This window comes from Pecten maximus, chromosome 13 (assembly GCF_902652985.1).
Source record: "Pecten maximus chromosome 13, xPecMax1.1, whole genome shotgun sequence".
NCBI classification, from domain to species: Eukaryota; Metazoa; Mollusca; class Bivalvia; order Pectinida; family Pectinidae; genus Pecten; species Pecten maximus.
Window position 1 is genome coordinate 29,301,890 of NC_047027.1, and position 14,442 is coordinate 29,316,331.

Consider the following 14,442-nt stretch of genomic DNA (forward strand, 5'->3'; position numbering starts at 1 on the left):
AGGTTTTGGGATAAGAAAAGAAAATAATTCGAGTAAAAAGTATACCACAACACTGTACAGCGGTTTAATCAATGAGAAACTGCCGGGAGTGAACATTTAAACTGGTACATTCGCAAACAAATAAACGGATTGCCGGGGTGATTTATACTAAAAAAGAAGCGTGATACCGCTGGAATAGTACAAGGAAGTAACAGCTTGAATGACGGCCATTTATTTACATTTCTATTTCAAGATATATTTGTACATGTATATATATATATAGAATGTCACATGGTAGAATCCATATCACATGCCCTATCAGTTTGGGGACCCAATATCAAACACAAGGCTTCGTCACACAAAAGGCTTCATTACACAAAAGGCTTCATTACACAAAAGGTTTCAACCATGTTTTACCAACATGATGTTTCACCACATATCATTGTATTTATCATAAACATTTTAGACACTCAATGTTTGATTCAAAATTTTAATAAAACAACAACACCAAATGTTGGTGATAAAAATTTAATATGTTTACCAAATAAATTTACTGCAACTAATGTCAACTACTTTTCTGTTTATTTTGCACGTTATTTGTTCACACAGATATTTTGTTAAACAGAAAAAAGGAATATTCCATTACTTCAGTCTTAAAAAAATTAACAACAGCTATAACTGTTCCCTCTCATATTACGTCGTTTCATTATCATTTGATGCTTTCTTCAAATAACGTTGAATACAATTTAGATTAAACAGAAAAAAGACGGACAATCATAATAACTATATTTATTTCAATAGAAAAAAGTTCAACAAATAAAAACCAACAGCTACTGCGACTAACCGGTCTGTATGGCTACATACGTATCGGTTACTCTTCCTTTTAGATTGATAACTTTCAATCACTATGAGAATAACTGCATATCACACGTAAGATGTTTTTCCTTTTGTTGCTTGGATGTTCATGATTTAATACTGATGAATTCAATACACATTCAACCTCTGACATTCTTACCGGCGATAACAAAGGAAGTGGTCGTCTGCTGAGATGTGAATCGGAACACCTCGGACGATTTCTTCATGTTCATCTAATCGAACACCCAGAAGAAGATTTGATATGCATTTCCATCGCAGTGGTCGGATATGGTGATATGTATTTATATCGCAGTGGTCGGATATGGTGATATGCATTTCCATCGCAGTGTTGGATATGGTGATATGTATTTCTATCGCAGTAGTCGGATATGGTGATATGTATTTCTATCGCAGTGGTCGGATATGGTGATATGCATTTCCATCCCAGTGGTCGGATATGGTGATATGCATTTCCATCCCAGTGGTCGGATATGGTGATATGCATTTCCATCCCAGTGGTCGGATATGGTGATATGCATTTCCATCGCAGTGGTCGGATATGGTGATATGCATTTCCATCCCAGTGGTCGGATATGGTGATATGCATTTCCATCTCAGTGGTCGGATATGGTGATATGCATTTCTATCGCAGTGGTCGGATATGGTGATATGCATTTCCATCGCAGTGGTCGGATATGGTGATATGCATTTCCATCCCAGTGGTCGGATATGGTGATATGTATTTCCATCGCAGTGGTCGGATATGGTGATATGCATTTCCATCGCAGTGGTCGGATATGGTGATATGTATTTCTATCGCAGTGGTCGGATATGGTGATATGTATTTATATCGCAGTGGTCGGATATGGTGATATGCATTTCTATCGCAGTGGTCGGATATGGTGATATTTATTTTCCCACGGAACTTTTCGTCTCGAAGTTATAATACCTTGTTCTGAATTAGTTTTATAAAATCTCATTTAAAAAGAAAATACAACAAAACAAAAACCAATGAAATAAGAAAATATAAGAGTTTGAATATACAAAATTCAAATAATGTTAAATTATAGGAATAAATGTAGTGTTGTGCTTAAAAAATGAGATACGTAGGGAAATTTACTGGTTTATAATATGTCCATGTAGTTTAATGAATGCTGCGTAGGTTGTACTTTTTACCCGAGATACATCACTCAGGCATCGCTAACTAATTGTATTTTGTATCACACAGAACAATTAAGGCGGCCAATAAGTATGTCATGAATGCTATCAGGAAATATCAATTCACTTGCACACAAATGTTCGAAACAGCAATGGCATTATTATGCTTTAAGATCAGCTCAAAACACTTTAGCCGAATTTTAATTATGCAGAAAAACACATTCTAAATCAACCAGATATTTCAAAACAGGATAAAATAGAGTAAACAGTGGTTAACTGGTGCTTTAATTGTTTAGAGAGATAACCGATGGATTTACAATTAATTCAGTTAATGAGTTCTGTGTTAACATTTTACTATGCGAGGAGAAATTCATAGGGTGTCTCGTGTCACGTTTATGATACTGATTGGTGATTGATATATTTACTCTATATGTATTGATGCTAGGTATGTGTTTATGCATTTGAAAACGACAATGAAAGTAAAGCAGTCAAGGTTTCATTTCACAAAAATAGCAACTGGACAATGTCTTCCTTGATCTCCTGTCTCCAAGCAGACATTGATGAAACATCACTTCCTTGAGTTTCATGATGTTGTATAAACACTAATCTCTACAAGCGATGGTAGTATTGATGTATGTCCCTCTGTTACCTGACAAAAAATGAACTCAGTATGAGTGACGCTTTACTAAATATATATGAGCATGGAAAAATAGATCTGCTTAAGATAGTAAGAAAGCATAACCTATCTATATATCACAAAATACATATCATCATATATATATATAGTATACAGATATGTATAGCACAAACAAATTATATATTAGCAGTACGGTCCTGCATTATCGATGATAATTTGTAAATACAGATAATTTTATTGATCGATTTCATCGTTGTTCAATTAGTATGGCATTATTCTTTTATACAGTTAAAGAGGGGCATTTAAAAGAAAGGTTTCCTATCCTTCTCGGAATCTTCCTAAAAAGAAATCAAATCACGTACCAGACGTTGCAGTATGAAGTTCTTCATAAACGTTTGGATTCGAACGTCCCTCCAACGACTCGTACTTTCTGTTATTACAAGGACATAGTTGTTAATTTATGGTTACATAGTTTATCCGCAACATCAATGTTTAAAAAGAATGATATAAGATATCGTACAAATCACAGTGAATCAAAAGCATTGATAATCTACCTACCCACCATCTCCTTCATTGTCAGGAACAATTGGGTTAACTGAAAGTACAAATAAAAAATCCGTTAATTCGTTTAATGAATAAAAATGAAGCGGTTAGTACATTTAAACGCAAAATTTATAGATATATGAAAATACACACAAAATAGTACAAATCCTCTTCGTATATGCTACCTTATTACATGTTGGTATATATATAACGTAAAAGAATGACCATAGAAAAAAAACACTACAATGGGGTGAAATCAGAATAATGGGACTGTTTACCGGACAAAAAAAAACCTTGGTAGCAGCTATACAATATGATTACAGAGTTGCAACCTCTGAAATATCTGACGAGGGAAGGCGACCAAATTTGAATCTTGATAAGCAGCTCAACTATAATTTGGGACGAAACGTCTCTTAAGATTCTGCATCTACATAGTGGTTAATCATAGAACATAGGTTCTCTACATGTCATTCTAGCATTTGCCTTCCGCTCACGAAAAGGTTATCTTTTTTCCACTACTATATATATTACTTTTGTTGTATCTTATTGTATTTGTAGTACTGTTGATATAGCATGTGATTGTGTTCGTGTTCTTTATGTCTTGGTGAAGAGGCGGATCGAACATTCCGAAAAGTATTAGAATTACTTTTTTGTTTCATATATATATATATATATATATATATATAATATGCATTAAAAACCGAATGCGTGTGATTCTTAATCGATGTTACACTATGTCTTACCATGATGGTGTCCTCCGATTTCAGAATACACGGACGCCTTGGCAACCTCATTGGTATCAAGTTCCTGATATGGAGATCTGGATTGTATATAAATAGAAAAAAAATATAGAATACAGTTGTCACCGCGATACACTCATTCGAAATATATACAAATAATTTAGTTGAAAGTTGTAGTCTTACCTTTCATTTCCGCTTTGGGATCTGCCTCCTGTAAGAAAATTTGGTAATATACGTTTAACACAAAAATAACTCTCCGCTTAAAATTAAAAAAAAAATAAATAGCGTAGAGAAAAAAAAACCGTTTGGCAACATCTGCTTAACAATTAAGACTAACAAATATTAACTGTTACAAACAATGAACAGAAGCGTTTTGTTAAAATGCGAATATATGATGATATTATAAACATACTACATAATGTATTCATTATCAGAATAATACCTCGATCTGAAAGTTGTACATCCTGGTATTCCTTCTGTTTTGGAAGCTGACGTGTTCTGCAACAAAAAGGGAGACAAAACAATGTGTATCTTATCTCATCAGGCACTCGCCTGACTGTTTTTTGAAGCATGATGTTATGCATAAGGAAGCAGTTAGGAAAACATATAACCGACGACCAGCCTGATTATTTAAGAAATAATTAACAATGATTTGTGTATTGTTGCAGGATATACAACGAGGACGAGGATATTTTGCAATTAAATTAATAACGAAGGCCGCAGGCCTGATTTATTAATCAAAATTACAAAATATCCGAGTCAAAGTTGATTATTTCTATTCTACCATGTACTGTTTAGTTCTGAGATCGACCTCTTTCTAATAGAAAAACAAAGAAAAGCAAAGAAACCCCGAGAAAACCTTGTAATTGATTGCTTGGGTATTGCATTATTTGTTTGTGAACTAAACATTTATTTACAGGCACTACAGTACTACGATCAAGAGCATCTATCATATGGCATTGATTTTGAAAAAATAAAAAAAGGATAAAAAGAAAAAAAAATTAAAAAAAGTTGGGCCTCCGTAGGATTTGAACTCGCGTCGTTTATAAAAAAAATTAAAGAAGACTAACCCATTAGCCCATTCGGCTATAGTTATCTTATCTTAAATATGTGAATATTAGATATATAAAATGGTAACAGCCGTGACTCATAAGCGTGTATTATTGGCACGAGCGTGTATTATTGGCACGAGCGTGTATTATTAGAAAATAGCAAACGTGGTAGAATATATATTTTTTAATGTTAATGTTTCCTTCATGAATCAAAGTAAGCAGACTTGTATATAGGTAGGTGAATTGGAAGATGAGGTCCCGAATAAACATGCTGATCTCTAAAATTCGATAACGAACTAATTTGTACAGATGATTGAGGAGTTGATGGGGAAACGGTATTACTATTTATGCATTTGATGGATTAAAAAGAAGTGATATGACCAATGAGTGGTTATCCCATTTTACTTCTGTTTCGTCAGCACTGAAAACGTAATATGTACGGTTAAAAGGGATGCTCTAAATATTTGGGCAAAAATTGTTCATGGGGGGTATTATTTCTTTTTATAATTATGTGATAAGATGGGGAAAAAAATCAAACATCAAAATTGAAATACAGAATACTCGTCTAAATCTATATCAATTGCATCTGCTTACCTATGACATAGTCTTCCATTTCCTGAAAAATAATATATTCAGTAAACTGTTTCATACATCTTAATATTCCATTATTTTAACGACTGTTTTGTAACTATTGTATTACATTAGTTCTGTGTAGATAAGTTACAGGTAGTTGAAACGACGATGCAGTTCACTTCATGAATACTTACGTCTGAAATAAATCTCGATTCCAACTGTGAACAATAGCGTGAGTACGCTAGTGACCGTCAGTACAACTCCAGTGACATACATACTGTCAGTTCCACTAGAACATGCTGTATCAAACAAAAGATTATATTTTCTTTCGATCAACATGCATTCACTCCTCTTTCAGGTTATCTCAAGAACAACTCAGGACGATACGCGCACGAAGTTTTCGTCCCCGTTAAAAACACTTAGAAGCTAAGAAATGAAATTATCGAAATATACTTTGTTCAGTCAGTGATCTATTTGATATAATATACAAAAACGTACTAAGAAAACTGTGACCGTTTACAATATGTGATATAGTTACACATTTGTTTTAGTGTTTAGAACGTACTATAAAATGGAGAATCTGCTGTGGTATCTGCCAAATACTTACGCTCATGAACAGTACAGCCGACAGCATCTGCCGATGTTGTGTTTCCGTACTTATTGTACGCTACAACCTTAAAGAAATAAACATGGCCTCCATCCAGATTGTCTATATTTTGACTATACACGTCACTTCCGTCTGTGTGTTTTGTAATCGACACTGGATAAACCTCTTGTGAGAGAAGAAACCTATCTGTGCTGAAAATAACATGGTAATACTGAGAGTCGCCTCCGTCGCTCCACGATACCTCAGCAGAACTGGCCTTAGTACAGCCAATTAACAGACTGTTTGGGATTCCTGGGTTCACTGTAATATCGAACAGAATGAAGAGGTGATATACATGTTACCATATTACCCATGTCATTTGCATTAAGTTACATGAATATGAAATGAATATTATCTGTATAAAATTGTTTACGCCATACATTATTCTATTAAGATGATGTCGAATCATCTAACGTAATAACTTCAAATCAGGAAAAAATATACTTTTGAATCCCGTATCTAAACTATAGCATACTAACAAGAACATACTGCGTTATGAGACATCAACACATGTCGTATTTAAAAAATAGATTTTGAAGAACTTGTTACATATCATGCGATATCTCTCCTTAAACACATCGTTTTCCTGCAGACTTTTGCTTTCCAAATTAGGAAACGACGTTACAAATACATTCCGCTAAAACATTGTACAAAAGATAAACAAAATAATTCATTTTACTGTATAAAATGCTTAATGTCAATAGAAGGCGGGTAAACGCTCCGAGATAAGCATACTTAAAACATGTTCTTAACATTATGTAAACAGGTTAAACAGACTAAACTACCGTATAATACCGGTTTGTAATTTTGAGATTTGCTTTGCGTTTTTCGTCAACTATCGAAAAGATCAATAAAATAAGTGAACATAACAAGTCACGATATGAACCTTCGAAGCATTATATTATAGAACTGTTATTCAGATAGAAGTCATTAACATATTCAGCTATTGATATCGATTTCACTTGATATTTCCCTGACTTTTCATTAATATTGAGAAACCGGATATGTTTTCCGTAGAACTTTATAGCCGTTAGGAGTAAAATACTTACGTTTTTCACGAACTGTGAAGCTAAGCATGGCACTGCCTTGGTTGTTTGTTGCTGTGACGTTATATAATCCAAACCAGCTCTCCTGTATACTGGTCCGAGTCAAAACTGAAATAGCAGTTAAATTCCTCCCCTCAAACGTATTTTGTATAATAACGCCATCCGTTCCGTTTCTAAGATCAGTTGCATCAAAAGATTTGTAGGGTTGGAAGGTCCAGATGAAAGATGGCGCCGGGTTGGAGATGAATGTAGAAGACAAAATAATGGTGTCTGACTGGGATATATAAAACGTCTGGTTTTGGTCGAGCATTTGATACGGATGTGGTTCATCTAAAAAGAAAATAATGTATGATTGGTCAAATATGGTAACTGCATCAACTAATGGAATGTACCGATAAAGTAATACCTGAATCATGAAATAACACACAGGGTAACTTTTTGCGAAGTTTTCATAGTATTGTAACCTCAATAAACATACCAATGCTCACATTTGTATTAAGCGATAGCACTCATGTGTTATCTACATTATTTGGTATTAGATCCAAATTTTTATGATAATATTGAAAACGAAATGTGACGAGTTTCGTTTTAAATGTTCGAAAATGTCTTAAATGACTGATAACACCTTAACCGTTTTCTTGAATTTACTGTTTTAATCACAAGTTCTACACGTCGAATAACAAAATGAAAATTGAAGACAGAACATGATATTAAATGGTATTTGTTTGATCAGCATTCAACTTGACTAATGATACCATTCATGATATTTAGTGTTTCGTCTGTCATCTAAATTGAAAAAAAAGAGATGATACGAAACCACTACTGGTAGTTGCTACTATATAACTATATAAAGGTTTCAATAACTAAGGGCCAAGCTCCCCTTATTTTACTAATCGGATATTTCAACTACAGTCTGAAAACTAACATTTCACAATAACATTGATCACTTTAGTCGACTCCCCGCCAACATTCCTAGCAGTACATCTGTATGTCCCGTGTTCTGATCTGTCCAGTTGTCCCAGTGACAACACAGGTGAGACAGTAAAGTTGGTGTTATCCGGTCGTGTCCAGACAAAGGTACAGCCAGGTCTACAGTCCGCTGTACAGGTGATGTCCGGTAACGTGTCACCCTTTATCCTCGTATACTTGGTCTCCTGTGGTGATAAAATTAGCGAAGAACCAGGACCATCTGTATAGATACATAGTTTTAGCATTGATATTTTCTTAAAAAATGTTTTTTGCAGTTATTTGTTTATCGTTTGCTCGATTTTATTTATTACCTATAACAATTTGACAAACGTGATATCACTTTGGTATGGTCAACTTATTATTTTCAATTGCTGCAATAAAACAAATACATGCTTTCTTCTGCAATTTAAATGAAGTGGTAGCATGGTACATATGTATACATTCACATACACTACTATATGTAGAGATACCGTGATAAATGCTCGGATTTAGAATGCGATAGTAGTATTGGCATGATATGTATTTGATGATTCATTGAAGTGAAACTGTTATCATTTTGAATTAAATCAATTTTATCGAACTGCTGTATTCTACATTTGTTGTCAATTCACATGTTTCCGTCATAATACTTGAAATCACATGTTTATAATAGACAGATGATACTCATCATACATCATATTCATGTGAAACTAATCATGTTCAATATAATAGGACATTTTACTTACATTGTAATGTAACAATGATTGTTGAAATGGACTCCCCGACAGCATTCCTAGCAGTACACCTGTACGTCCCGTGTTCTGATCTGTCCAGTTGTCCCAGTGACAACACAGGTGAGACAGTAAAGTTGGTGTTGTCCGGTCGTGTCCAGACAAAGGTACAGCCAGGTCTACAGTCCGCTGTACAGGTGATGTCCGGTAACGGGTCCCCCTCTGTCCTCGTGTAGATAGTGTCCGGTGGTGACAAAATTATGGAGGTACCGGGACCATCTACCGTGTATTAATGTTAAAATGTAGATGTTGTTTTGTACAGTAGTGTATGCTCTTTTAAGTACCTGGTTTTATATTAAATAGAAATAGTTAACGTCAACATGTATCAATATAACATGATCATGATGTGCATACGCCATAGATTATATCAGTTTTCTATTTCTGAACTAATGTTCTGAACAACAACAACAACACAAACCACAGACGGAAAAACATCATTATACCATAACTACTATCGCTGTATGTTCATGATGTAATATATATCACAAAGGCGTATTATATCGTAAATTATGCACATTGGTGCACATACAGCTTGACACATCTGAAATAGACATGATCTACGTCATCAGAATTATTCCGCCAAATCAGTAATCATGTTATCTATTGTTGTGATTAACGTCTTTGTATCTGACTCAATTACACCGTATTGTAATACTGGTTATTATAGATACTTACACTGTACGGTAACACTGGTCATTATAGTCGACTCCCCGACAACATTCCTAGCAGTACACCTGTACGTCCCGTGATCTGATCTGTCCAGTTGTCCCAGTGACAACACAGGTGAGACAGTAAAGTTGGTGTTGTCCGGTTGTGTCCAGACAAAGGTACAGCCAGGTCTACAGTCCGCTGTACAGGTGATGTCCGGTAATGTGTCCCCCTCTGTTCTGGTGTAGGTAGTGTTGGGCGGGGACAGAGCTATGGAGGTACCGGGGCCGTCTGTAATGATTATATATAACCCCTATCAAAATATAACTTATGTCAGACCCTTCTCTCTGTATAAACCTTGCAATGAGAACCATTTACATATCCTTGTTTAGTCAGTGTCTAGCGAGACAGATGTATGGTGGTACATCAATATGGAATGTATATGTTAATTATATATATTCAAAACAATGAAACATATCAAAATGTGATAATATGATAATATCGATACTTACCTACAATTTATACCAATTAGGAATTGTGAAGGATGTAAAATCCCATAATCCATTATTGATTAGTATCTGTATTAGGTTAATATTTGTTTTCCACTGTTTACTTGATGACCTAGTAATTTGAGTTGAAACATTTCCAATGAAAAAGTAAATACGTACAATCTACAATGACGTTGACATTGATGCTGGCGTCACTCCCGTACCCATTACCGGCCGTACACCTGTATACGCCCCCCTGGTCACGCTGTATGTTGGTGAGTTGGAGACCTGACCCTGTTGTAATGGACTGTCCATCCTTTGTCCAACTGTAGGTACAAGCCGGGTTACAGTCAGCAGAACACGTGATGGTGGGGAGAGTCTGTCCCTCGGTAGAAGTGTAGGTCACGGTTGGTGGAGTCAGACGTACGGTGGAAGGTCCGTCTGGAATTGATTTAAAAGGTTAATGCATAGAACTCTTCATTTGTTCTTCCCCTATTGTATAAGATATTAGTTTCAAAATTTTCCCGAAATAGTTTGCTTCAAACTCATTGAACATGTATTATCATACGTTGTTAAAATTAAATGACTCTATTGTTAAGAAAATTATACAGCAATTATCTCATTGCAAAAGCTGTGTTTTGCCCTCCTAACTCTCTTTCTGTTGGTATATTATAAGACTATCGCATATAGGTGTATGCAAGACTTTCTATCCTACATGCACAAACATATATAATAAAACAGTCTTTTTCTTTCATATCACAGCCAGATGTTTGGCAGAAAATTTGCCTCCACCATCCATTTTCTTACTTTTGCTATTTTTATTTTATTTGGGTTTTCATTAATAATACTTAAAACATTTTGAAAGATCATAACCTGTTTTGACACGCATATAAGTTTGCACACAATCTCCATTCTTTTTATGATTCAATGATGAAGGAAACAGCATTCGCCGATGAAAATTGCCGTAACTCGATCGATTTTAACGTGTCCGTGATCAAATTGACAACGTTAGAGAAAGGTTATATCAACCATCCTTTCAGGAATCAACTAGAAAACAAGTTTTCCTCCTGTTTTGCATAGACTTTGGTTAACACTTGACACATTCAAAGATTTTATGGAAGATTTTGTACTGTTTAAAGGCATGTCATAATTGTTTTCATAAAATACCAGGTCACTTCATGTCTTCACGCGTACGACTGTCATTGGAATTTCATTGCTATTTGCAAGGTTTAAGTGGGGTGATGTCTAGCTCGTTGCTGCCTGTGCAGTAAATGAAAGTGAATGTTTTGCTGAAATGAAATGTCTTATCCTATTACCACGTGACCCGTTCGGCTAATTGCTGGTACGATAATGGGTCAACTGAATACATCTATTTTGTTTAGTTAAGTCCAAGTTTTTAAACTTAACAATGGCGATGACGGCTGATGGATTTGAACACAAGCAGAAGACGTTATAAGCGTTTGTTTTTGTCCGGGCGCGTGAAATGTTATGTAAGATAGAAATTATCTTACATAGCTATCTTACTCGGATATAATACATTAAACATTTCAAGAAATGAGAGAACATAATGTTGTCTTTGCCTTCGTCCAGTCGTTCATATAAGAGCCATCACCAATTAAATGTTTTTACATATTCGTTGTTATAGTTGATGGACCTCACTTTTTCTAATACATTTTCTGAACTAACGTGACCATCATAAAGTTATGTAAAACTGAATTATTAAAAATAAAGCATTTAATAACTTCACCCGTATCTGCAGAATATCTTCCTTGCAAATTGAACCAATCTTTTGCGTGATTTCAAAGGAAGCCCTACCTACAGCTCCAATTTGCCTAAAGACGAAATAACGGCTATATGTTTCTTCTGAATTTCATTTAGTGTCAGTGTAACGTTCAAAATGGACCCTCATTGAAACCTGTTCCTAGGCCAGTTTTCGACGTTGAATATTGACCCTGGCTCTGTTTAGTTTCAAAGTTAGTCGGTTTAAAATTGACCGCTGAAAATTGACTGTTCAACGCAAGCTTCACCAATCTACTACATTTGACATAAAATACTTTGGTTTAAGTTTGATCACCTCTCTCCCTTCCCTGTAAGTAGGCTCCTAATTCATCGTAATCTTGGAATTATTAAAGATTACTCTCAGTCCTAGACTTATTAACATTATGACGATTTTCGATTCATCAACTGTAACCTAGTCTACATAGATAGCGACGATCACTGGCACAAAACATTTTTTTAAAATAAAAATGGAATAATTTTTTTTCCGTACGCTAAGCATGCATTATATTTCTCTATACATAAGACCCTATCTACTAGTTTCCTCACCTGAAGTCACTATTCTTCGTCCCTTTTCAAGGATTATATGACCTACTGGAGATAATCTTTAAGATGATTTTTAATTACAAGAGCTTCACTCTTTGCACGGGTATTGGATGCTCTTTCTTTTTATTTTTTTGTTATGAAAACTCGAACTTAGTTGGGTGTATCAAAACCCTATTTTTGTTTAGTTTTTTCCTGTTTTGTCGCACCGCAGTACATAATCAAGTACAGACATCCCTATGTATAATGTATACAAGTGTGCCAGTGTGCATGCTGCAAATTATGACATCAAGGGCTTTCATCCGATGCATTCCCAATAGAGAAGGAAAGGAGATAAATTTGGAGATATTGAAAAAAAGTAGGCTTAGAACTAGGTCAAGGTCAGAATATAGGTTACTGTATTTTAAAATACTGAAATGGACAAACAAATACCAGGCATGATGAAGGTATACAGTGAATATTAATATTGGCCTATCGAACATCGCTATCGCTTATTGCCAAATATGGCGTATCCTTTATTGGGGTGTGTGTAACCCCGGTGATTACTTGCGGTAATACACCGCTCGGTCAGAGAAATCTTTTCTTTATGTTGATTTGCTGGACGTAAGACTAGTTACACGGAGGTCATGGGTTCGATTTCTAGTGGATATATTGATTTAAATATAATAAATCATATGCTCTGTTATGCAATTATCAGTCAAGCCATTATTTTGCAAATGATTTATAATTTATTTTCCCGAATAAGTTAGAAGTACTCTATTAAGTACAAAATTAATAATAATATTTGAAAAAAGGTAGGTATGGTACATGGCTCTTGGGCCACTCAGTTGGTTAGGGCACCAGCCACGTAGCCTCAGGTGAGGATCAAAGGTGCGTGTTTCTTGGGAAGCTGAGAAACAGACGACTGGTCTGTGCTGTTGTGGTTGTCTCCTTGAGCAGTACACTTTACCCGTATTGCTGTGAATGGCATGTGGCTGGCCTTCATTGTGTTGTTCAGTAAGGAAGTCACCACTTATTACGATTTTATTTTTTGCTAAGTTACAAAAGTCACGCTGTATCTGGATCTAAGAGGATGAATGCATGAGATCTCAACACAATAATGAAGGTAAAATTATATCGGAGAATGATCTATCCCTGAATTCTCTACAGCTGTGAAGACTGATACCAATTGACCATTCGGACATCAAATATATTCGACAGTTTAAACACCATTTAGTGAAATACATACTAAACGTCCGTAAATCTACACACTCAGATATGTTCTTACAAGAATCGATGTTGAAATTTTCAAAAAAAAAAATATTTTTCACATATTTATATCATATGACAACCAAAAGCTTCAGAATTAAACCACGAAAAATGATTTTATTTCCGATATTGTTACTCTTCTGAACACATACGGACTTAATAGCCATCTTGACAACTATTTCAGGTTTCCCACAAATAAGGAATATATAAGACTGGTCTATGGAGAGGTTTTTGTGGTCCAAAAATAACTTTTCCGGAGAGAGAATAAATAGCGAGCTGGATTTCAGTCGGCTTCAACCTATTCATGATAGTTACCACATCCTTGAAATTATCAAGTAATAGTCTAAAAGTAAAGTGGACATATTGTGTCATCAATGTCTTCGTGTCAGGACATGTTATGATGACACGTCACATTATACAGCTACAAATGTACCTGTAAATTAATAGCAGAGATTCGGACGGAATTGAGCGGTGCATTGGCAGCATATGACGCTGGCTAATATGGGTAATGATGAATTCTAACAAACTAACCATGGAGCGATACCACCCCTTTTTATACAAGACCTGTTAATTTGTGATTACTTGTAACGCGACGCGTTGTGAATTTTCTTTTTATTTCTGTGATAAAACTAAAAATTAATTCATATGCAAAATAGAGTATATGAAATAGTCTACCAGCATGCAGACTATTTTTTATTTTCTGATTTTTTCCACCATTGATAGGTCTTGTTGGATAATTCTACACCTGAACATAAACTGTACTGAACACCA

The 14,442-nt window shown here is 35.1% G+C and overlaps 1 protein-coding gene across 1 annotated transcript in view; it reads right to left on the reverse strand.

Annotated features, from left to right (window-relative positions):
- The window catches only part of LOC117340633 (hemicentin-2-like), a 33,450-nt gene that overhangs the window by 8,308 nt on the left and 10,700 nt on the right, over window positions 1-14,442 (reverse strand). The window contains exons 3-14 of the mRNA XM_033902397.1: window positions 10,285-10,545; window positions 9,644-9,907; window positions 8,924-9,187; window positions 8,155-8,418; window positions 7,233-7,559; window positions 6,145-6,444; window positions 5,732-5,836; window positions 5,559-5,580; window positions 4,355-4,410; window positions 3,916-3,992; window positions 3,188-3,224; window positions 2,992-3,059 (exon numbers count right to left, since the gene is read on the reverse strand). Of these exons, the coding sequence (XP_033758288.1) occupies window positions 2,992-3,059; window positions 3,188-3,224; window positions 3,916-3,992; window positions 4,355-4,410; window positions 5,559-5,580; window positions 5,732-5,836; window positions 6,145-6,444; window positions 7,233-7,559; window positions 8,155-8,418; window positions 8,924-9,187; window positions 9,644-9,907; window positions 10,285-10,545 (2,045 nt within the window). The remainder of the gene's footprint in view (window positions 1-2,991; window positions 3,060-3,187; window positions 3,225-3,915; window positions 3,993-4,354; window positions 4,411-5,558; window positions 5,581-5,731; window positions 5,837-6,144; window positions 6,445-7,232; window positions 7,560-8,154; window positions 8,419-8,923; window positions 9,188-9,643; window positions 9,908-10,284; window positions 10,546-14,442) is intronic.